This window comes from Gadus morhua, chromosome 2 (assembly GCF_902167405.1).
Source record: "Gadus morhua chromosome 2, gadMor3.0, whole genome shotgun sequence".
In the NCBI taxonomy this organism is placed as follows: domain Eukaryota; kingdom Metazoa; phylum Chordata; class Actinopteri; order Gadiformes; family Gadidae; genus Gadus; species Gadus morhua.
In genome coordinates this window covers 19,619,001-19,643,996 of record NC_044049.1, presented here as the reverse complement: position 1 = coordinate 19,643,996, position 24,996 = coordinate 19,619,001, and the positions used below count along the sequence as shown (strand labels likewise).

At 45.7% G+C, this 24,996-nt stretch overlaps 2 protein-coding genes across 7 annotated transcripts in view; one reads left to right on the top strand and one right to left on the bottom strand.

Annotated features, from left to right (window-relative positions):
* The window catches only part of sgsm3 (small G protein signaling modulator 3), a 38,694-nt gene extending 36,757 nt beyond the window's left edge, over positions 1-1,937 (top strand). For both annotated transcript variants that reach the window (XM_030338043.1, XM_030338053.1), the window contains exons 19-21: positions 746-868; positions 944-1,004; positions 1,099-1,937. In XM_030338043.1, coding sequence (XP_030193903.1) covers positions 746-868; positions 944-1,004; positions 1,099-1,182 — 268 coding nt within the window. In that variant the 3' untranslated portion in view covers positions 1,183-1,937. The remainder of the gene's footprint in view (positions 1-745; positions 869-943; positions 1,005-1,098) is intronic.
* Positions 1,938-2,889: 952 nt separating this feature from the next.
* The window catches only part of gtpbp1 (GTP binding protein 1), a 36,414-nt gene continuing 14,307 nt past the window's right edge, over positions 2,890-24,996 (bottom strand). For 3 of the 5 annotated variants that reach the window (XM_030346390.1, XM_030346399.1, XM_030346409.1), the window contains exons 5-12: positions 10,597-10,761; positions 10,272-10,395; positions 9,737-9,851; positions 9,285-9,429; positions 8,746-8,928; positions 8,505-8,640; positions 7,821-7,999; positions 6,907-7,546 (exon numbers count right to left, since the gene is read on the bottom strand). In XM_030346390.1, coding sequence (XP_030202250.1) covers positions 7,274-7,546; positions 7,821-7,999; positions 8,505-8,640; positions 8,746-8,928; positions 9,285-9,429; positions 9,737-9,851; positions 10,272-10,395; positions 10,597-10,761 — 1,320 coding nt within the window. In that variant the 3' untranslated portion in view covers positions 6,907-7,273. Of the gene's footprint in view, positions 3,865-4,571; positions 4,623-6,906; positions 7,547-7,820; positions 8,000-8,504; positions 8,641-8,745; positions 8,929-9,284; positions 9,430-9,736; positions 9,852-10,271; positions 10,396-10,596; positions 10,762-24,996 lie in introns of those variants that run through there. The other 2 variants (XM_030346417.1, XM_030346383.1) reach the window with 2 other exon arrangements.

The window sequence follows — 24,996 nt, the reverse complement described above, 5'->3', positions numbered from 1 at the left end:
TTCCTAATTTACTTTTGTTGTTGTCGGACCAAATGTCCGTGGTGGTGGACACATGATCCAGGGAGGACTCAAATTATTTTGAGCTTCGATTCCATGTCGGTATAACACTTGTTCAGGTAATGGGGAAATGTTTTCCTGTCGGATGTTGGCTTGCGAGTCTGGGTATTTTGTCTAGTATTTTTCTAAATCTGGGCGATTCAATAGTCGACAGGGGAAGCATGTCTTCTTCCCAGTCTTTCTGCGTCACCTGCTTCTGTGCTCCAACACTTGAACACTCCTTCGCACAAGCAGCTACGTCACTCTAATCAATCGCTATGGCAACGTGACGAGGCAAGCAGGCACTGCAGACACACAGGCAGCACACATGCACGCACCCAAACAGATCAGAACTTTACACGCAGGCAAAAACGGCTTGGGTAACGCAGGAAAGCACGTTACTATAGTCTAGTAAAGTATTGTAGTTACCGATATTTTTAAATGTAATGCGTTACTTTACCTCATTACCCAAAAAAGTTATATTGTTAACCCCCAACACTGGATGCACAGACACACACAGACACACACAGACACACACACGCACACGTGTCAGGAGTCATGACAGCAGTGTGAATAGCAGTAGCTGGTCTTCTCTCCCAGGCGTCTTTCATATGATTTATGTTGGACACTGCAGGCTGTATTTAGTTGTTGCTGCGTTTCTTCTTTGAGACTAAAGCTCTCCTAAAGAGAACGCCCCTCCCCCCCCCAGTGAGCAGGTGCTGCACCTGTGGCTGGAGGTGCTGTGCTCCAGCATGGCCGCGGTGGAGAAGTGGTACCAGCCCTGGTCCTTCCTGCGCAGCCCGGGCTGGGTGCAGATCAAGTGTGAGCTCAGGTGAGGAGGCTCCCCTAACCCCCTGTGGTCTCCTCTCAGTGAGGTCCAGGTCTACAGTGCTGTTTTTCTCCTCAGGGTTCTCTCCAAGTTCGCCTTCAGTCTCTCCCAGGACTGTGAGCTGCCAGACAAGAAGCAGGTGAGCCTGGTTCATCAGCTTTGGAAACATGTTACATATGGACTCAATAACGTGAACCAACAGTTGATCACATGACTCCTGTTTGGCTCTGCAGGAGAAGGAGCAGCGGCCCCTGAAGGAGGGGGTCCAGGACATGCTGGTGAAGCACCACCTCTTCAGCTGGGACATCGACGGATAGGCCCACCCCCTCAGACGGATAGACCCGTCCCTTCTTTAGGACAGACCCGCCCATTCCGATGGATAGACCCACCCCCTTCCGATGGAATCATCTTAGAGGACACTATGTGACTGCTGTCACGCTGATCTGCTGACCCTACACTGTTACTTTAAAACCACCTCCCTCATCCAATCACAGCTCAGTCCACCTCCCTCATCCAATCACAACTCACTCCACGTCCCTCATCCAATCACAAGACACTCCACGGCCTCTCTCATCCAATCACAGCTCACTTCATGTTGAGGCTTATAAAAAAGGACACCTCCGCGGTGTCAAAAGTCCCATCCCAAGAGCCCACGTCAGGCGGGCTGAGACCTGAGGAGGAACACAGAAACTGAACATGGTGGTCCTCTGATAGGAGTTTGCTGCTGGACGATCCGACCAAGAGTCCATCCCCCTTCCTTGGTTTTACTTTAGAGATCCCTTTTCTTCTTCACTGCCCAACTTCAGATGGACCTCCTCAATATCACTTGTTTCAGGGTGTCCCTTTGAGGCACTCCGAGGTCTGTCAGACTGCAGACTCCAGATCCACAGAACTGTGCATCTGCTCTGTCTGTCAAGAGGCTTCTGAAGAGACTTCTGTCTCTTATCCGCTCTGAAGAAACCACCATGTTTTGTTTCTGTAACCGAGACTTCACTAGGATGCGGCTCCTCTCTGTTGTACATACAATGTAAAAACATGTTAAACTATGATAAAATATATATGAGGCAAGATACTCTGGTGTTTTCCTTCTGAGTTTGATGTTTCATACGGGTTCTGCCTTGGTGTGAAGCAGAATCTGACTACTGTGTGTTAGTTTGGATTTTTTTTCCAACATGGTTCATTAACTAGGACTTCATCAATAATTCAGTCTAGTTGTATTCATTAGAGAGCGAGATATCTAGATCTTGAACTATAGATATACATCGTCACATTTAGAATTAACTTTTTCCCAAAAATATTTTTAACCAAACATCTTAAAGCGTTGATATTTTCACATTCATCATCTTCATCCGCTTATCCGGGGTCGGGTCGCGGGGGGAGCAGCTTAAGCAGGGGGCCCCAGACTTCCCTTTCCCGGGCCACATTGACCAGCTCTGACGGGGGGATCCCGAGGCGTTCCCAGGCCAATGTTGAGATATAATCTCTCCACCTAGTCCTGGGTCTTCCCCGAGGTCTCCTCCCCACTGGACGTGCCTGAAACACCTCCCAAGGGAGGCGCCCAGTGGGCATCCTTACCAGATGCCCGAACCACCTCAGCTGACTCCTTTCCAAGTAAAGGAGCAGCGGCTCTAATTCGAGTTCCTCACGGATGGCTGATCTTCTCACCCTATCCCTAAGGGAGACGCCAGCCACCCTCATCTCGGCCGGTTGTACCCGCGATCTCATCTTTTCGGTCATCACCCAACCCTCATGACCATAGGTGAGGATAGGAACGTAGATCGACCGGTAGATCGAGAGCTTTGCCTTGCGGCTCAGCTCTCTTTTCATAACAACGGTGCGGTAAAGCGAACGCAATACTGCCCCCGCTGCTCCGATTCTCCGGCCAATCTCACGCTCCATCGTACCTTCGGTTGCGAAACCCCGAGGTACTTGAACTCCTTCACTTGGGCTAAGGACTCATTTCCTATTCATTTTCACATTCCCTGAATGTGTAAATGTATTTAAAACAAAAACTGACAACTGTCCAGTTTAATAAAGCCGATTTATTGGAAAATAGGTCTGCGACAAAGTGCGTCAAACGCCCACATGTTACTCCACATAGGTCTTAATGCATGAGGAAGGATAGAAACCCGCCAATTCTGCCTTGCTCAACGGTCATGTGCAATAGGACGCATGCAGAGTTTATTGCATTCAAAGAGAACCGTCGTTTTGGACACAAGGAACAAACAGAACAAAGACCCTGGATTGAACTCAATCAATAAATGAAATGACTGCTTTCATGGCAATAAATAAATCTATAAAATCTCTTATTTTCCATAAGTTCAAACCCCAAGTACCGGTACCCCATGTATTACATTCAACTGTGATTTTCAAACCTCTTCCTTCTAGAACGGTATCCTTTGATGCTACTGATGATGGAGGGAGGTGGGGCGCGTGTTTCTATGGTTCTAGCTGCTGGGAAGTGGGACCCGTTACCTCGTGTTGTGGTCTCAGCCCCCCACCCCTGCGTCTAGTGCATTGTGTGTAGGACCAGACGTGTTCTCCTGTAGTGGTATTAAAAGGCCGTGCAAGGTTCCTCACTGCGGTCCCACATTTGGTCTCAGAGAATCATGTCGTCCTGATCTTATTTGGTCTGGGGAAGAGTAAAACTAAATAAAAATAAAAGCACCAAGTTGGAATTTTAGAATATTTAAAAGTGCTGTAGTCTAGTAAATTCAAAACTATACCAATATATAAACAGAACAACTTCGCTGAGAGCCAACCCAGGACCCGCTCTCTCTCCTATGACCCCCAGACGTCCCAACACCTCAGGGCTGCAGTAGAGGAGAAATCCAGGAAAACAGTCTGTTAGGATAGCATGAGAAGGGAGGGGGGGGTGTGTGTGTGTTCGTTCAGCAGTCCTCCAGCCCTGTAGGGGGCGCAGTGGCTGAGGTGGTGGTAGTCTGTCCTTTCCCTCGGTGTCTCTGCCCTCCTCTCCTCCTCCCCCCTCCTCCCTTGGGCTGAAAGAGGGAGGGACCATGATGAGCTTTCCTCCTCACCCATTATGACCCTTTATTAACCGAGGGTCAACCGAGGCAGACGATCGATGATATGAGAAAGACTCGTCTTTGCTTTGGAAAAGCAGATACATAAAGACCACATTTCCCAGCATGCCCTTTGTCTGGTCACAAAAAGACAGTTTTACTTGGGGGAAAAACCTCTTTATTTGCATGCAAATAGAACACAAGCATTCCTTTAAAAGGCGAAAGAAACCGGGAAAAATAAGAACTCCCTGTGAATGGCGGAGCCGTTCTTAATTGGGCCTGTTCTTTTTATTTTCAAAGATTTATTATTTGATTTTGATGCTTTATGATAGAGTGAGATAGACGGGAAGGTATAGGAGAGAGAGAGAGGGGAGGACATGCAGTCAAGGACCACGGGGGGCAGGAATCAAAACCCGGCCGCTGCGGTCAGGACTGGGCCTGAATGGTAGGCGCTCTACCTGTTGAGCCACCAGGGCGCCCAAGCTACCGGATCTTCACATGTTCCCGTTCCTAACGAGTTACCCATTCTTAACAAGCTAGCCGTTCTTAACGAGATCCCGTTGTCAAAGAGCTAGCCGTTCTGAACGAGTTCCCCGTTCTTTACGAGCTAGCCGCTCTTAACGAGTTCCCTGTTCTTAACGAGTTACCTGTTCTTAACGAGCTACCCGTTCTTAACGAGTTACCTTGTTGTCGTTGCCGCCCTCGTTAAGCTGCGGCTCCTTCTCCCCCTTCCCCTGGGCCGTCCCGGGCCACACAGCAGAGGAACAGAGATGGGGGTGAGACGCCTTGACGTTTGCTCATGGGTTCGAGTCGGCCAAGGTCAGGAGGTAGACGGAGCTGTCATGTGACGGAGCCGTCATGTGACTCATTGTGAGGCAGTGATCATTGGGTTCGGTGGAAACGGCTTCTCATTTTGATTAAAAACAGCAAAGGTTCTAAAGGTCTGGGGTCTCATTTATAAAACTGTGCGTGGGATCGTTACTAAAAGTGTATGTACGCCCAAAAGCCAAGTTTTGCGTTCGCCAAAAAATATTGCGATTTATAAAACCCTGCATACGCACAACGTACGCAATCTTTGCTTTATAAATCACAGAGTGCCTGCAAGTGTGCGCAGCTAAATCAGCTTCACGTTCCGCCCTGTACACGCTAGGGATGTGTCGGTCGCGACTGATTCGTTACAAGAAACGAATCCCGAACGTGAATGACAAGAACTGGTTCCCCAAAACAAGAAGAGCTGGTTCTTTGAATCTTTTTTTTTAACATAATCCAAACATATGGTCACGTAAATAAAATATACGAACGAATAGAGCTCCGTCTCCCCGCGACTTATATTGATTGAGTCTACAACGTTCTCAAAGATTCAGCCAATGAGAGGTAGCAATGGTGTTGGAATGGCACCTGGGTAAACCAATGACAAGGCGGTACCGTCGAATATGCGCGCTTTCTCTGTCTGACGTATCTTGGGTCATACCATTCGACGTAGGGGCCACTCATATATCCCCCTACATTTTTTCGAAAATAGACTTGACCTCCATCTGTTTATTGGATAAACGCATTTCCCAATCCCAAGAGTCTTTGCTCCATTCTACATCAATTTAAGAACAAACAAAGAAATTAAACTGCAGTTCGTATTTTTTATTTATGACCATGCAAGTTCTGTAATGCCTGAACAATGAATAATCAAATGTAAAGTAAAATAAAATTATAAATGTAAAACCATGAATGAAATATAGAGAGTAAGCAAGTGGTATAATTATTGGTGGGACGTTCGATATACTAAATAGCAGGCATCTCCAAACGGCGGACTGCGGTCTGGACGATCCTATCCGGACCCATGACCAATTAAAAAGTTTTTTTTTTTTTTTTTTTTTTTAAGATGTAATCTGACGTAACGAACGAATCAAATAAACGAATCATTATAGTGAACTGAACTGAAAGAACTAGTTCCCGGAAAAGAATCATTTTGCCCATCCCTTGTACACGCCCCTTTTTAACCATAAATGGTCAAGGCAAATTACCTCATGAATGCGATCTGCATATAAAACAGACTCAGATGCAAGTATTATGTCTTGTCGGAAACAATGGCAGAAGGACTGAGAAAATCAAAAAAGCGAAATTTCACGGAGGTTGAGGTGGAGACACTTGTGGGTGAGATGGAGGCCCGAAAAGTAGTTTTGTTCTGTCCACAACAAAAGGCAGAGTGAGTGGCAACATGTTGCTGCAGCAGTGAACTCTGTCAGTAGCACGGTGCGCACAGTCCCAGATTTAAAAAAGAAGTGGTCCGACATAAAGGTACATATTTTTATGTAGCCTACCAATAAATCGTTATGGTCCCTAAAGACCCTCTCCCTCCGGATCCTGCCATTTCCATGGTCCGCCAGAAGTGCCATATGGTGCAGCATTACCACTGCGCTCACCTCTGTATTTATAGGGTTACGGTAATAAGACTGACCGAGAACACCTTGGATAATCAGTTTGTAATCACCCACGTAAAATGTTCTTGAACATAGCCCCTTTTTAATGCCTGATTTGTCATGAAAAGCATCAAGGACAACGATTGTGAGGAGGAGTGTGGCTTGGTTTTCCACACTTGGGATTTAATTGACATTTGATTATGTGTTTACAGTGTCACATAAAAATATTATGTTATTGACACATGTTGGACGGATGCTTTATTCCATGCAGTCGCGCCATCAGCGGACAGTATGGAGTGACGGGATTAAATATAGAGATTTTTTCATTTATTTCTATTCTAAGGAGATGTTTCTGGAGTTATAACTGAGAAGTAACGCAGTTGACTTAAATTATTCAGATTACATAGATTTAACACATGATACGGGTTGAAATTAAATTCATGAAGGGCGATGATAAAACATAATCGTTCTTCTTACTCTACAATTCTTCTGTCTGACATCAGTTCACCACCACACCATCTGTGTCGCCAATTCTCCTTTTCCTCCAAACCATGCGTACCCATGGGTCAGAGTTTGCTTAGGGCTGCGCACATTCTCCCGTCAAGTTGTTTTTTTATAGATCAGAACCTTGGCGTGGAAAGTCACGTACGCCAATTTCAACCCTGTTTTGTGCGCACGCAACGGTTATAAATGAGACCCCTGGTGAGTGTATAGGAACAGTCTCTAGTGAACTACTGATCACTGGGTGGTAAACTGGGAGGTTCCCTGGTGTTAAACTGGGATGTTCACTGGTGTTAAACTGGGAGGTTCACTGGTGTTAAACTGGGAGGGTCACTGGTGTCAAACTGGGAGGTTCACTGGTGTTAAACTGGGAGGTTCCCTGGGTGTTAAACTGGGAGGTCCACTGGTGTTATACTGGGAGGGTCACTGGGAAATCTGACGGTTTACTGGGTGAAAACGATTCTGCTGATTCACCCGACTCCAGGGTGGTGTGAGTGAGAGAGCGTCTGATCTGTCTGTTGATCTTCATAATGCACGGCTTTACTGCCTTTTTGAGACCACTTGATGTTTCCCCTTACCGGTTGTGAAGAGTTTTGAGTGGCGGTCAGCGATATGGCTGTAGGCGCCTCCTCATTGGCCATCAAGGGGCCCTCCTCCCAGCGGGGCAGGACCTTCTTGGTGGACTGCATCTTGATTTGCGGAGGTTTGGAGTTGGACGGCAGATGATTGGACGACTGGAGGAGCTGAAAGAAGAGAGATTGAATTCATTCAGTTATTTGGTTTGTCAAATTATTGAATAACTATTCTAACAGCAATACTAAGATAATGAAGTCAGGAGGCACTTAGAAGTATCTCAAAGATAGATATTTTTGAATTGTTCTATTTTTGTCGGAGTTCGGTGTCTCTGACGGTGCCCCTACCTTGGTGACGGTGCCCCCTCCTTGGGGATGGTTCCGATGGTGCTCTTACCTTGGTGATGATGATGTTACTTGGTGATGCTGCTGATGTTGCTGTTACCTTTGTGATGGTGCCCACGGCCTTGGTGCGGCCCTCCCTGAACACCAGCCTCTGGTGACGGAGCAGGTATTCGGGGGTCTTGATGAAGCGGAGGCGGACCGCCGCCTTGTCCCCGGTGCGGAGGCAGGCGCGGCTCATCGTCAGGATGGTGGCCGTCTGACAGATGCTCCCACAATGCACTGCAGTGGGCGAAGGGAGGGTCACATGTCACCACTAGCCCTTAAACACACTGGGAGACACTGTTTCTCAAATGGTTTCTACTGGTGTACCTACTATTAGATACTTTCCCAATAAAGTGGTAAATACACTTTGTCGGGAAGCCCAATGCAAAGGGAGGGTCAGAGCATGTAGAGGTGACCCCCTCTTGGGTCAGAGCATGTAGAGGTGAATCCATTCCAATATATTCCTGCTGACACTGATGACATGTTTATATTTTTGGATGCGCTTTTCTTTCTCACATCATCTCCTTGCCTTTGTTTTTTATACATACTTTCTCGATTTTCCATATACTGATTTAAACTTGCTCAGGGTTATCTTTATTTTGTATGCAGTTCTCCAGAGTGCCCCTAGGGGTACGCAGACCCAATTTGAGGACCACTGCTGTCAGATTTCAAAGTGGTCGTGGGTAAGGTATCTCCCCTCACCCCCTCCCAGTGTCTGATGTGACCCCCCAGGGACACCCACCCATGGCCTGGTAGCGGGGGGAGATTGTGGTTGGGTGGTGCAGCACCAGGATCTCTGCCTCGAACTCCCAACAGGCCTGGGGGTGGAGGCACGGCGAGACCATCACCATGCCCTTCCTGATGGAGGAGCGCTTGATCTGGGGAGAGGGGAGGGGTTTAGAGGAAGACCGGCGCCAAATGGGTAGAGGCTCCACCCCCCTCCCACTGCCCCCCTCCCCCTCCCCCTCCCCCTCCCTCTTCACCTTCTTGAGGGCGAAGGAGGCGGTCTGCCCCCCCCTCACCTCCTTCACCGCCATCCTCTTCCTGTGGATGGACTTGACGGCAATGGACAGGAAACTGCCCAGCGGGTCGGGGCCCAGCAGCATTGTGTCGTTGAGGCGGATCAGTCCGCGCAAAGTAGTCCCCGACACCACCGTGCCCACGCCCTGGGGGAGGGGGGGGGGGGGGGGGGGGGGGTAAGGGAGGTCATGGAGTTGTGAGTGGTGGGTTAGCAGACTGGCAGCATTGTGCCAAGTGGTCTTCAGTGGGTTAGCATCACAAAGAGCAGCTAATGTGGGGTTAGTATCACAAAGAGCAGCTAATGGTGGGTTAGCATCACAGACAGCAGCTAATGGTGGGTTAGCATCACAGACAGCAGCTAATGGGGAGTTAGCATCACAAAAAGCAGCTAGGGGCTACAGACCTTAATGTGGCCCCAAATGGAAGCTCATCAAGAGTACTGCAGAGGTTGTGAGGGTCGGAGGTCACGGAGGTCAGAGGTCATTGAGGTCAGAGGTCATACCGGGACCGAGTAGGTGTCGTCAATCTGGAACTCGGCAGGCTGGTCGTCCTGGTAGGACGTCCGCGAAGACAGCAGGTTGAGGAAGACCTTCAGCAGGTCCACGTTCTGCCCGCTCACGTTGGAGACCTGGAAGATGGGACACAGCCTGCAGGAAGAGAGACAGGCACAGCTGGCGGGTCAGCTGGCTAGCGTTCAGAGCATATAGCAGGGGGCTGAAGGCTAACAGGGGGCAAAGGCTAACATGTGGTAACGGCTAACAGGGGCTAGAGGCTAGCAGGGGGCTAAAGGCTGACTGGGGGCTAAAGGCTAACAAGGGGCTAAACGTTAACAGGGGGGTAAAGGCTAACAGGAGCTAGAGGCAAGCAGGGGGCTAAAGGCTAACAGGGGGCTAAAGGCTAACTGGGCTAGAGGCTAGCAGGGGGCTGAAGGCTAACGGGGGTAGCGGTGTGTACCTCTCTGAGCTGAAGTTGGAGGCGGTGATTATGACGTCGTCCCGGCTCTGGACCAGGACGGGGATCTTCCTGCAGCCCGGAGACTTCAGCAACCTCTGGAGCAGCTGCAGCGTCTCTGAGGGGAGGAGCCTCGTGAGGACCTCACTGAGCCCCAGACTAACCCCAGACTAACCTCACTGAGCTCCAGACTAACCCCACTGAGCCCCAGACTAACCTCAGAATAACTTCACTGTCACCCAGACAAACCTCACTGAGCTCCAGACTAACCTTACTGAGCCCCAGACTAACCTCAGACTAACCTCACTGGGCCCCAGACTAACCTCACTGAGCCCCAGACTAACCTCACTGAGCCCCAGACTGACCACGGGTCAGAGCAATGTGAGGAGACCTTTAGTCTCTAGAGGGTCAGAGGTTCACGTGTGCGTCACTACGTTGGTTGGCATTGGTTAACCACACAGAGGGTAGCGGGGGGACGGGGGGGGCTGGGGGGCGGAGCCACTTTGGAGGATGTGGGAGGGGCAGGGGGCGAACCCACCTTGGAGGATGTGAGCGGGGCACATGTCGATCTTGGTGACGACCACGAACACGGGCACGTTGAGTGCCAGGGCCAGGCCCAGGTGCTCCCGGGTCGTCCCCACGATGCCAGCGTTGCTGCCCACCTGGGGGGGGAAGAGGGGGAGGGGAGAGGGAGGGAATAATTTTAGATTGAGTTAGCACACATTTCGACCAAACTCCATATCACAGCCCTTGAGTGCAGTAACACACACACACACACACACACACACACACACACACACACACACACACACACACACACACACACACACACACACACACACACACACACACACAAACCCCACCATGAGCATGCAGAAGTCGGGCAGGTGTCCGGTCATGCCGAACACGGTGGTCTTCAGGTACTTCTCGTGGCCCGCCAGGTCGATGAAGGTAATCACTTTGGATGACTGCTCACAGATAAGGGTCCAGTCCAGACCCCCGCCGTGGCTGTCCGGCTTGTTTACCACCTGCGGGGGGGGGGGTAGTAGAGGACGGGCAGTAAGTCTCACTCTTACTGCTGCGTCCTGTCCCCCCAGAGCCGTAGGGGGCCGGCATATGGAGCCAGTTTCCTGCCATAATTCAAACCTGAAAAAGAAAGTTTCAAAGGCTTGTAGGTCTGGGTTTGAAAACTCAACACCTTGTAAAAAAGGTTTTGCAACCCTGAAAAAAGATTATAACCTGAAAAAAATGCAAACAAAAATTCAAACATCTGTAAACATGATTTTGTGTTCTATTTTATCGTCTTCATCATTTTCACCAACACATTTTCAAAGTTCAAACAATTTCACCAGCGCATTTGCAGAGTTTCAAATCTGGCACTGTTCTAACAGTGTATTTCATTGTTTCCCGGTTTTGAAACCTTGTAAATGGGATTCTGCAAACAGGTGTTCATACATTGAGAAATACGTTTTGAAAGGTTGTATATTTAGTTTTAAAAACTTGTAAAGGTGTACGTTCACGCCATTGCAACGTATTTTTTCAGAACTGACTTTTCAGCATTGACTTTTCAGAGATTTTACCACACAGGCGCAAGCTTTGAGTCACGTGAATATTGGCAGTGTTCTGTCGCGCATATGTTTTGAAACTCCTGACAGTCAAGTCTGAAGAAAAAAAAAACGTTCCTGGGGGCGGGACCATTTAGCTTTAACACTAGAACAGCCGTCGAAGGGGTCAAATTACCCCTGTGAGTTAAAATAAAATATATCTTTGCACAATCACATTCCAAATCCCTACTTTCTTGAATTTTCCTAAATATGTCTGTTGTACCACCCTGTGTTAATATTTTTTTTTTTTCAGACCGGGAAAGCTATTATACACCATTTTTTTATGTGTTCCTATGTAATTGTTTTTTTTCCAAGGATGCAATGCTCTTTCTTTGTCAGCAGAGGTCGCAAGGGGACATTCTGAAGTGAATAAGATTGATATCGACAGACAGACAGACAGACAGACAGACAGACAGACAGACAGACAGACAGACAGACAGACAGACAGACAGACAGACAGACAGAGGTGGCCAATACCTCGACCGCGATCGACTGGTCGACCGCGAGAGTAGTGCGGGTCGATTGCGTGACATTAAAAAAAATTATAAAACAAAGTTTATTTATTTTATTAATATGATTAAAAAATAAATCAATAAAAGGATATAAAAATATAGAAGGATAAAAGTGGACACACTGTTCCAACTTTTGCAATATATCATTTGCTACTGTCAAATGCAAATTGTTACATTCTTTTTGAATGAATAGATAAGTAAGTACCCTAGCATAGACAATAGACACTGTTGGTGTGGCTGAGACATCAAAAACCATGTATTCCATGAAATTTGTGAACCAGCAGTTTGCTGAGTGGTTTAGCATCTGCCCTGCGATACGGGAGACCCGAGTTCGCGTCCTGGGTACTTCATTTAATTCTTGCCTTTGCATTATTTTTGTAATTTCCTTTATATCAGAGAAATTAGGCCTAAGAATTTACTTTTTATATAATAAATATGTCTTACAGTATCCCTATACCCCAAATATGCCTTGCAATAACTCATGGTAAAGTTAATGTTAATATTAATGTTACTGATAAGCCTTTGTCACAATGACAAAGAAATTGCAGCCACATAAATTCCATTCAGGTGAGTTTCGCGGCAGGCAGCCAAGAAACTCACCACTGACCACTGACCACTTCTGTTGAAAAAAAATACTATGGTCAATCAATTTAGAATATTCAAAGAAATGGAAAATAAATGACATGAAAAGTTTTTTTTTATTTTTTCCAGTATTCCTTCCTAAAACACTGATTCGGTGGGGATTGAACCCCGGACGAACGGGTGTTAGAATAATTTGCGTCCCTCTCGTAGATCGCACCATCTTTCAACGTCTTTGTTTAATACGACTGCATCACCTTCTCTCTCACATTTCACTTTATCAAGTTAGAAGTCAACTGCTCATGATCATATCGCTGCGTTATCTCTGTGGAGATCCCCCCGTCGCATTTACAACAGAATGAAACCCAATAAACCACCAGTGTGTGCATGGTCCGGGAGGGTAAATTGGGGTTCTAGCTCACACGCGGAAATATAAAAATGTGCTGCTCCAAATAAGCAACAACGTCAGTAACGTGTCAACTGTGTTGTCTGTGTTGTTCTACTAAGCGGACGCTTGATGGTGACGTAATACGACGTGATGACGTATGTACAAGAGCCTACCGTGGCCAGGCCACAGTTGCGATTGCCTAGTGTGAATACAGGCCAGAGAACAATAGGGGCCAGTTGAGCACGGTTAGGTGTAAAAACGGCCAACGGCCACGGCCAGATGGCCTGAAATCGTCTTTGTGGCCTCACTTATCTATTCAAATGCAAATGTACTGGCTGGGGGAGGGGAGGTGTGACAGAGAGGGAGCGATTGAGAAAGCAGTGAAAACAGATCATTTAGCATTTCGTTTCCAGGCAACTTCTTCTTACATCTTTGTTTAATATGACTGCATCACCTTCTCTCTCACATTTCACTTTATCAAGTTAGAAGTCAACTGCTCATGATCATATCGCTGCGTTATCTCTGTGGAGATCCCCCCGTCGCATTTACAACAGAATGAAACCCAATAAACCACCAGTGTGTGCATGGACCGGGAGGGTAAATTGGGGTTCTAGCTCACACGCGGAAATATAAAAATGTGCTGCTCCAAATAAGCAACAACGTCAGTAACGTGTCAACTGTGTTGTCTGTGTTGTTCTACTAAGCGGACGCTTGATGGTGACATATTACGACGTGATGACGTATGTGCAAGAGCCTACCGTGGCCAGGCCACAGTTGCGATTGCCTAGTGTGAATACAGGCCAGAGAACAATAGGGGCCAGTTGAGCACGGTTAGGTGTGAAAACGGCCAACGGCCACGGCCAGATGGCCTGAAATCGTCTTTGTGGCCTCACTTATCTATTCAAATGCAAATGTACTGGCTGGGGGAGGGGAGGTGTGACAGAGAGAGAGCGATTGAGAAAGCAGTGAAAACAGATAATTTAGCATTTCGTTTCCAGGCAACTTCTTCTCATGAGGCAGGAGCTGACCACACAAACATGATACTTTTAAGACTAAGCCATGCACAAATTATCAAATATATTAAAGAATTACAAATCATTACGCTTGGATGAATGAAATAGTATTTTTTTTATTAAACAATGAGTGAACCATTTCAAATGATTGGCGACTAGCGTTCTGGTGCATATTTACCGCTACCACTGGACTGGAGTGAGGGTTCATCTAGTAGGCTGTTTAAAACGGGGCTTCAACAAAAATAAGTGCGGGGGGAGGGGGGGGGGGGGAGGCGACGTGTCGACGCAAATTATTCATGGCGACGAATTTTGAAGTCGACTACGTCTACTAGTCGTCCCAGCTCTATGCATTACAGTAATGCATTACTTTTGTGATGCATTACTGCCCAACACTGCAAATAACCAAATGACTTGGGTTTTAAATGAGTGTATTAGAGTTTATTAGAGTATAGAGTACATTTACATTCAGTAAGTCAGTAAAAAAAGAAAACAAAAAAATAGGGCTGACTTTGAATGAACTAGGAACTGGATGAAAAATAAATGTCTTTCGGGACAGCAGTCTCAACATTCACAGCAGATTATCTTAGCAGGGTGAGTGCATTTCCCACAGACAAGTCGCCTACAGGACTCACAGACGTCACTAGTTTTGTTCCCACTACATCTGGCGACTTGAAACATTTTCCTTTTGCAGTTGTATTAAACAAAGACGTTGAAAGATGGTGCGATCTACGAGAGAGACGCAAATTATTCTAACACCCGTTCGTCCGGGGTTCTATCCCCACCGAATCAGTGTTTTAGGAAGGAATACTGGAGAAATAAAAAAAAACTTTTCATGTCATTTATTATCCATTTCTTTGAATATTCTAAATTGACTGACCATAGTATTTTTTCTCAACAGAAGTGGTCAGTGGTGAGTTTCTTGGCTGCCTGCCGCGAAACTCACCTGAATGGCATTTATGTGGCTGCAATTTCCGATGCAGTGTCTTTGTCATTGTGACAAAGGCTCATCAGTAACATTAATATTAAGGCAAGGCAAGGCAACTTTATTTATATAGCACTTTTCATACACAAGGCAGACTCAAAGTGCTTCACATATAAACATTGTCATACAATAAAATAAAATAATAGATAAGTAAAAGAAAAACATATGCAAAGAAATGGGTAAAATAGAAAAAGGCATTTTAGTATTAAAATAGAAAATAAAGGCAAAGTTAAAAAAAAAGCTTTTTAGAAAGTGCAATGTATTTAAGATTTTAGCAGAAAGCTATAGCAAACATAAAAGTCTTCAGTCTTGTTTTAAAGGTGCTCAGAGTTGGGGCAAGTCTTAAATCCTCTGGGAGTTTATTCCAGCTATTTGTTGCATAGTAACTAAATCCTGCTTTCCCATGTTTTGTGTTTACTCTGGGGATAATTAACAGATTGGTCTCAGAGGATCTTAGTGGTCTAGAAGGCTGATGTAGTGGAAGCATATCAGTTAAATATTTTGGGCCTAAACCATGTAGGGATTTATAGGTTAGCAACATGATTTAAAAAACCAATTCTCTGACCTACAGGAAGCCAATGTAACGATTTCAGAATTGGTGTAATATGATCAAATTCTTTGGTCTTTGTTAGAACTCTAGCAGCAGCATTCTGAACAAGCTGAAGCTTCCTCAGAGTTTGTTTTGGGAGACCTGTAATGCAATGATGGTCAATATTGTTATTTTGCATGATTTGCCCTATTGGGAGCATGTTGAATGAAGAGGGTCCTAAGATCGAACCTTGTGGGACTCCACATGTCACGTTGGTTGATTCTGATACAAAGTCGCCAATGGAAACAAAGTAGTTCCTATTTTTTATTTTGTAGGTAGGACCTGAACCAATTTAAGACAGTGCCTGAAAGCCCCACCCAGTTTTCTAACCTTTCCAGAAGTAATGTATGGTCTACAGCAGAGGTCTCAGAGTCAAGGCCCGCGGGCCACTTGTGGCCCGCCGGCCGACATTTTGTGGCCCTCGAGTGGTCGTCAGTATGTAATGTTAATGTGGCCCGCGTGTCTTTACCAAACGCGCTTTGGCCCGCATGGGCTACCATAGCAGGCAGCCAGCCAGGTTGCTAGGAAACGCAGCAAGCAACGGAGTGACACCAAGTGAAAGCGTAGCGTCACATCATGTCCCTCTCAAAACCCAGTGGGAAAAGAAAGGTTGACGATGTCCACAGACAATTTCATGAAAGGTGGGAGTTAGAATATTTTTTTGTTGAGCACAGGGGAACCCCTACCTGCCTTGTATGTGCTGAAAAAGTTGCCGTTGTCAAAGAATACAACATCAGACGCCATTACTCAACGAGGCATGCCGAGGAGTATGCGAAATACCGGGGAGATGAGAGGGAGAAGCGAGTCACAGACCTAAAGAAATGTTTCACCTGGCAACAAACTCTCTTTAGGAAACCAACCAACGAGGCTGATAAAGCAGTAAAGGCCAGCTTTACACTGAGCGAAATGATCGCTAAGGCAGGAAAGCCTTTTACAGAAGGCGAGTTTATTAAGGAGTGTATGTTGCAGGCTGCGAGTATTGTCTGCCCCGAAAAGAGAGCTCAGTTTGCCAGCATCAGCTTGTCACCTAAGACAGTGGCAGAGCGTGTTACCGAGCTGTCAGGTAACATTTATGGTCAACTACGTGACAAAGTCAAAGACTTCCGTGCGTACTCAGTGGCCCTGGATGAGAGCAGAGACACCACTGACACTGTCCAACTGGCAATATACGTCCGTGGTGTTGATGATAAGTTTCATGTAACGGAGGAATTACTCAGGGTTATCCCTATGTGTGGCCAAACCACTGCGCAGGAGATATTCCGCCAGCTGTGTGATGCCCTCTCGGATGCAAATTTATTAATAATAATAATAAATGTCGGTTGAGGAACTGTTATGTAATAATAAATACTGTGAAGGTTGGAACAGTTGTTTTCTAAAAGGTTGAATTAAAAAAAAAAAAAAAAAAAATTCAGAGGAATTTATTTATGTTCTGTTTATGCACTTTGAGAATGTTGAACTGTTGATGAACTGTTAATAATAAATATTAAGAAAATTGGAACAGTTTTTTTTTTTTATACTAAACACCCTTTTTAAGAAATACTTGAGTACTTGTGGCCCAACCTCAGCCAAGCTCTTCCTCCAGTGGCCCCCAGGTAATTTGAGTTTGAGACCCCTGGTCTACAGTGTCGAATGCAGCACTGAGGTAAAGTAGCATTAGTATTGAGGTTTTGCCAGAGTCTGTGTTAAGACGGATGTCGTTTACAACTTTAATAAGGGCGGTCTCAGTGCTGTGCAGGGGTCGAAATCCTGATTGGAAGGTGTCATAGCAACCAGTTGATGCCAGGAAGTGATTTAGTTGCTGGAGGACAACTTTCTCAATGATTTTACTCATGAAGGGTAGATTTGATATTGGTCTGTAGTTGTTAATAATAGAGGCATCTAGGCTCCGCTTTTTTAAAAGGGGTTTAATAACTGCAGTTTTCTAAAAGGTTGAATTAAAAAAATATATTATTTTTTTTCAGAGGAATTTATTTATGTTCTGTTTATGCACTTTGAGAATGTTGAACTGTTGATGAACTGTTAATAATAAATATTGAGAAAATTGGAAAAGTTTTTTTTTTTTTATACTAAACACCCTTTTTAAGAAATACTTGAGTACTTGTGGCCCAACCTCAGCCAAGCTCTTCCTCCAGTGGCCCCCAGGTAATTTGAGTTTGAGACCCCTGGTCTACAGTGTCGAATGCAGCACTGAGGTAAAGTAGCATTAGTATTGAGGTTTTGCCAGAGTCTGTGCTAAGACGGATGTCGTTTACAACTTTAATAAGGGCGGTCTCAGTGCTGTGCAGGGGTCGAAATCCTGATTGGAAGGTGTCATAGCAACCAGTTGATGCCAGGAAGTGATTTAGTTGCTGGAGGACAACTTTCTCAATGATTTTACTTATGAAGGGTAGATTTGATATTGGTCTGTAGTTGTTAATAATAGAGGCATCTAGGCTCCGCTTTTTTAAAAGGGGTTTAATAACTGCAGTTTTCTAAAAGGTTGAATTAAAAAAATATATTATTTTTTTTCAGAGGAATTTATTTATGTTCTGTTTATGCACTTTGAGAATGTTGAACTGTTGATGAACTGTTAATAATAAATATTGAGAAAATTGGAACAGTTTTTTTTTTTATATACTAAACACCCTTTTTAAGAAATACTTGAGTACTTGTGGCCCAACCTCAGCCAAGCTCTTCCTCCAGTGGCCCCCAGGTAATTTGAGTTTGAGACCCCTGGTCTACAGTGTCGAATGCAGCACTGAGGTAAAGTAGCATTAGTATTGAGGTTTTGCCAGAGTCTGTGCTAAGACGGATGTCGTTTACAACTTTAATAAGGGCGGTCTCAGTGCTGTGCAGGGGTCGAAATCCTGATTGGAAGGTGTCATAGCAACCAGTTGATGCCAGGAAGTGATTTAGTTGCTGGAGGACAACTTTCTCAATGATTTTACTTATGAAGGGTAGATTTGATATTGGTCTGTAGTTGTTAATAATAGAGGCATCTAGGCTCCGCTTTTTTAAAAGGGGTTTAATAACTGCAGTTTTCAAAGCTTTTGGGAACTTGCCTGACTGAAGAGAGTTGTTAACTATCTGCAATATGTCTACTGCTAGGCAGTCGAAAACATTCTTAAAGAGGTTGGTAGGTATAGTATCAAGGCAACAGGTGGATGGCTTTAGTTGTGTCACAGTTTCCACAAGATTTTGAGAGTCTATAACATTAAAGCATGCCATCCTTGCCACGTAATTTTTGCCTGAACAGGGTGGTAGTCCAACATTTTTGTTTGACGTGGAGATATTGATGGCGCGTCTGATACCTTCAATTTTATCAATATAAAAAGCTGCAAACTCATTGCATTTCTGCGTGGAATGGAGATCAGGTGGAATTTCTGTTGGGGGGTTGGTCAGTCTGTCAACAGTTGCAAATAGGGTTTTTGCATTATTAGTGTTGGTTTTAATGATATTGGAGAAAAATGTTTCTCTAGCATTCTTTAAGTCTAAATTGTAGGCACGGAGGCTCTCTTTATAGATATCATGGTGAATATGAAGTTTTGTTTTACGCCAGATGCGTTCAACCTTCCTGCATTCCTTTTTCTGTGCTGTTACAGAAGCAGCTTTTCTCCAGGGTGCCTTTTGCTTTCCAGAAATCGTTTTAACCTTATAAGGTGCAATGACATCTATGACTTTCAAAATGTTCAAATTAAAGTTTTCTACAAGATCATCAGCAGAACATGGGTTTAGAGGTGGTAGCAAGGCCTTTTTAAAAAGTACATTAGAATCTTCATTGATATACCGTTTTTTCACAGTGTTTGATTTTGACTGTATGTCGGGAATAAAAGATATGTTAAAGAAAACACAAAAGTGGTCAGACAAGGAAGGATCAGTCACAGAGAGATCAGAAACATTGAGGCCCTTTGTGATAACCAGGTCTAGAGTGTGCCCCTTACAATGAGTAGCCTCTTTCACATGTTGAGACAGTTCAAATGTGTCCAAAATGGCAAAAAGTTTTTTTGCACACTTGTCATTCAAATCATCAGTATGAAAATTGAAGTCACCAGTTATAACTAGACAGTCAAATTCTGTGGAGATGCTAGACAATAATTCTGTGAAGTCATCGAAAAAATTTGCAGAATATGTGGGTGGCCTGTAAATAATTAATAGGAGAACTCTGGGGGAGCATTTCAATACAGCACTAAGGTATGCGAACGATGGAAAATCACCAAATAACATCTGTTTCCCCTGAAATACTTTTTTAAATATAGCAGCAACCCCTCCACCTCTTTTTCCAGATCTACATGCATCAAAAAAGTTATAGTTGGGAGGAGCTGTCTCTATCAGAACGGTTGCACTATTAATTTGTTCCAGCCATGTTTCAGTTAAAAACATAAAATCCAGTTTAGAAGTGGTAATAAAATCATTAACTAAAAATGATTTGTTATTAAGAGACCTCACATTAAGTAGAGCCATCCTGATGGTGTTGTTGATAGGCTCTAAGGTTGTTTTTGGTTTGGAGGCAATAGATATGAGATTTGTGAGGTTAGCAGTGTGTCTAAGTTTCCCTTTGTTTACTCTCTTAGTGGTTACAGCATGAATGCGAAAGTTGCCCTGCTTTGACGTAGGCAACCTTGGGTTCAGCAGATTATGTGAAACTTCCTTTATACTGTATCTACGGCTGAACCCTTTTTTGTCTCAGTAATACTCAGGACTACTATCAGTATAGGGGGGGGGGTGGGGCGCCATCCTCTTGGGAGTTATCAGCCTGTCGCCAGGACATGGCGATGCTATCAATGACGCAGATATTCCAACATATTCCAGTCTCTTATATTCGGCTGGAAACTCGCAAAGGGAGGAGACATTGGGGCTGGAGAGATAGCTGTGGGAGAGATGAGGCTGGAGGTCATCGTCGATGAGGTAATGCAGAGGAAGAGGAAGGGGGTGGTCGTTCCCCGCCAAGCCGGCCAAGCCGGCCACCCCCCTCCGCACAGTGTTGATGGAGTAGGGTGGGCTGTTGTCTCTCTTCAAGGTCTGTGGGCTGTCTGCTATCTGTGTGTCAGATAGTGGACATTGAGAACATTTGTGGGGGGGGGGGAGGCTGTAGTCTCGCTTCTTCTCAGCTCGCCTCAATGGCGACTGGTTATTGTTCCGTCTCTGTCCGCACTGTCCGTCCGGACGCATCTCGGGGCTCAGGGGTGCATGGGTGGCAGGCGCGTTCGTGGACTCTTGAAGTGGCGGGGTTAATTTCAGTGACGGGCTGATACATGTCTTCTTCTCAACCTGTGCTCTGATTGTGGCCTGTGCGTCAGACCATGGCTGTGGGCTGTCTGCTATCTGTGTGTCAGATAGTGGCAGAGTAGTTGTATGGGGGAGGCTGTAGTCTCGCTTCTTCTCAACCTGTGCTCTGATTGTGGCCTGTGCGTCAGACCATGGCAAGATTGTGGCCTGTGCGTAAAGCGAGAAGAGAAGATTGTCCCTCAACAGTTTTGAGCCTAACCTGTTTGGGTGTAGGCCATCTGCTCTGAAAAGATATTTGCGCCCCCAGAATAAGTTGAAATTGTCAATAAAGTCCCTTCCTCTTTCATTGCAGACTCTGGAAAGCCATGTATTCAGTGCAAGTAGACGACTGAATCTGTTTATTCCCCTATCAACTGTTGGTATGGGTCCACTGATGGAAGACTTGATGTGTATTTTGTCGAGTGTATCCAATAGATCAGTGTAATCCCTCTTCAGAAGTTCTGACTGTTCTCTTTGAATATCATTAAATCCTGCATGCACAATAATCTGTGAGATTTTGGGGTTTTCCAATATGATTTTGGCTAGTTTATGGTTGATATCACTAACCATTCCATATGGGAAGATGCATGTTTTGATCTTCTTACCGGTTATATCCTTGATAGTTGAGTCTCCTATAATCAGAGTGTCTGGTTCATCTGCATTCTCTGAGATGGGCCCTTGTTGGACGGGGGCAGACACATGCGCAGCCCGCCTCCGCGGCGACTGGTTGTTCCGTCTCTGTCCGTACTGTCCGTCCGGACGCATCTCGGGGCTCAGGGGTGCATCGGTGGCAGGCGCGTTCGTGGACTCTTGAAGTGGCAGGAACCGGTTCTTCAGTGGCAGGGTTGATTTGAGTGACGGGCTAATCCGGCTGATACATGTAACTTTAGCTTTGGGTAGCTTAGCATTTGGTGTTGAGTGAACTTGTTGATTCACTTTGGTATGTTGCTTTGGCTTAGCGCCGACTCTGTGCCAGTGAGACGCAGCTGGAACCGTCTCTCTCTTGTCCAGCTTTGGGAAGGATACAGTGTAGCTTTGATCATCTTGCTGTATCTGAGTGAGCTCAGCAAACTCACCCATCGGCACTGTATCCTGTAGGAGTCCTTTGCATTTTTCTACTGCTGCTAGTCTCGTTTCAATTAAAGGTCCCACGACATGAAAATCTCACTTTGTGAGGTTTTCTAACATAAATATGAGTTCCCCTAGCCTGCCTATGGTCCCCCAGTGGCTAAAACTTGCGTTTGGTGTAAAACGAGCACTAGCTGTTCTGCTCGCCTTAGAAAAAACGGAGGCTCAAGCGCGCTGATTTGGAATGTCTGTGCTCATGACGTCATGAGGAATCTCGGCTCCTCCCCTTACTCTGCCTGGCCCGCCCAGAGACGTTGGCCCGCCAATGAGACTCGACCGTGCGAGCGCCACATGTGTGTGTGTGTGTGTGTGTGTGTGTGTGTGTGTGTGTGTGTGTGTGTGTGTGTGTGAATACACACACTGTAACGCAAGTGTTTCTTGTCGGTTCTTTGACGGGTCTTGTATTTCCACAACGAGACTGTCGTGGGGGTTATCTGAGCCATGTTTGAGAAGGAATTGGGGGAAAGGAACTTTGGTTTGACTCGCTGAAGTACATGAACTGCGACATGCCGCCGGTTGCCGCGAGGCACCATCGCCCGGCAGCGGGCAGCTGGCAGCAGGCAGCGCGCGGTTCAGTCGACTTCAGGTTGATGTGAAAGTGGAAGAACCAGAGACGTCGCAGAACCCGACAAAGTCGTTTGTGATTCATAATATCGTCTGGAGGCGCACACAATATATTATATGATATAGATATCTATGTATTATATGATATTATGTAGATATAGAGCTCCAGGACTGTAACGCAAGTGTTGTACACTTCCTTGTCATTTGGCGCATAACGCGTCGGACTCTCGTCTCTGGTATTTCTACAACGAGACTCGTATTGGGGGTTATCTCAGCCAAGGTTGAGAATGAATTGGGGGGAAAGAACTTTGGCTTCGACTCCCTCAAGTCAAGAACATGAACCACGACAAGGAGGAGAAAGGGATCTTTGCCGGGCAGCGCTTAGGCACCTCCGCCTCCGGCGGTGGTCCCTCAGCGGGGCTCAAGCGGGAGACATTCGCCGCCAACAATCCCTTTCTCCTCCATGTCGTGGTTCATGTTCTTGAGGGAGTCAAAGCCAAAGTTCCTTCCCCCCAATTCATTCTCAACTTTGGCTGAGATAACCCCCAATACGAGTCTCGTTGTAGAAATACCAGAGACGAGAGTCCGACGCGTTATGCGCCATCACACCAACAGCAGAACGGTTATCCAAATAACAAGGAAGTGTACAACACTTGCGTTACAGTCCTGGAGCTCTCTATCTAAATAATATAATATAATACATAGATATCTATATCATATAACATATTGTGTGCGCCTCCAGACGATATTATGAATCACAAACGACTTTGACGGGTTCTGCGACGTCTCTGGTTCTTCCACTTTCACATCAACCTGAAGTCGACTGAACTGCGCGCTGCCTGCTGCCGGCTGCCCGCTGCCGGGCGATGGTGCCTCGCGGCATGTCGCAGTTCATGTAGCCTACTTCAGCGAGTCAAACCAAAGTTCCTTTCCCCCAATTCCTTCTCAACCATGGCTCAGATAACCCCCACGACAGTCTCGTTGTGGAAATACAAGACACGTCAAAGAACCGACAAGAAACACTTGCGTTACAGTGTGTGTATTCACATTGATGTGGACGTTGAAGAACCAGGAACGTCGGAATATCGGCTCACACAGCTTTTGACCGTGATAATATGTATTATATGATATAGATATCTGTGTAGGCTATATGATAATATTTAGATATAGAGCTCCAGGACTCCCGTGTGTTCTAGAATATTTACAGAACACGGCTAAAGGCTGTGTGCGCCTCGCCATTGCGATACATCCACTGTAAACAGAGCGCATGGTACCGTCCCTGGCTGCAAGCTGCTCAGGGCCACACCCCCACCCTCCTCCTTGACAGGCCCACCGAAACAGCGCATTTGGGGGAAGCTCAATGTGCGACTGGCTCGGAGTGGCTGTAACTCTGCACCACGGCTGAATTTCAGGAACGTCTTTGAATACTGTGTTAGTTGCCCACTAATACCTATATTAAAGAATACATAAAATAGCATGTCATGGGACCTTTAAAGCCAATGTCTGTTGCAGTTTGGCGCAGTCTGTGCATTTCCCAGTCTCCGTGCCTGAGATATCCGAATACGGAGGCATGTTGGCGATAGGAAAGTCCAAGGCTTTTTCTGCGGTCTGATCCGGGAGTAAAAAGTGCCAAAATGTATTGTTGAATCGAGCGATTGAGGACAACGGAAACAAACTATATACTGTTAGGTAAATAAAATAAGATAAAATAGATCTGAACGATGAATTAAGTAGTTTTTTCTAATGCCTAGCGGAGCTTCGGGAACATGACCTCTCTCTCTGCTCTCTCTGCATTAACTTTACCATGAGTTTTTGCAAGGTAGTATATATTTGGGTTATAAGGATACTGTAAGACATATTTATTACATAAAAAGTAAATTGTTAAGCCTAATTTCTCTGATATAAAGGAAATTACAAAAAGAAGCCAACAGCAAGAATTAAATGACGTACCCAGGTCGCCCGTATTGCAGGGCAGATGCTAAACCACTCAGCCAACTGCTGGTTCACAATGTTGATGGAATGGAGTGGTGTTGACAAAATATCCACGATAACAATATAGGCATATCTCAATTAATTTAATTACTTTATTTGCATCATTTAATCTTAGTGAAAATAAAGGCTGTTTGTACTTCATATATGCACATTTATGACAAAATCGTGAGGACTAGGCTTGTGACACACACACGTGGCGCTCGCGCGGTAATCGCTCATTGGCGCCACCTAGTGATCATTATGTGCAAATGCACAGCCTCCCATTCAAATGACTTAGGGGTCATTTGACCCCTCTTGTGGTGCTAGTAGTAAGTAAAAATGGCACCGGCGTTTCTAGTGTTAAACCTATTGGTTGCTCTCGGCTGACGTACATTCCAATCACATTCTTGTCATCGGCCGAGCACTGTCAATCACGCACAGCCTGGTGAACGGCACGTGTACATCCTTTGTCCCTTCCTTCCTTATGCGGGTGTTGGCGGATGGAGGGTCTGGGCGGTGGACTGCGACGGCATGATAATTGTCTGACCCCTTGGAATGTATGAGCTAAATGGTCCCGCCCCCAGGAACGTTTGTTCTTTCTTCAGATTTCACTGTCAGGAGTTTCAAAACATATGCGCGACAGAACACTGCCAATATTCACGTGACTCAAAGCTTGCGCCTGTGTGGTC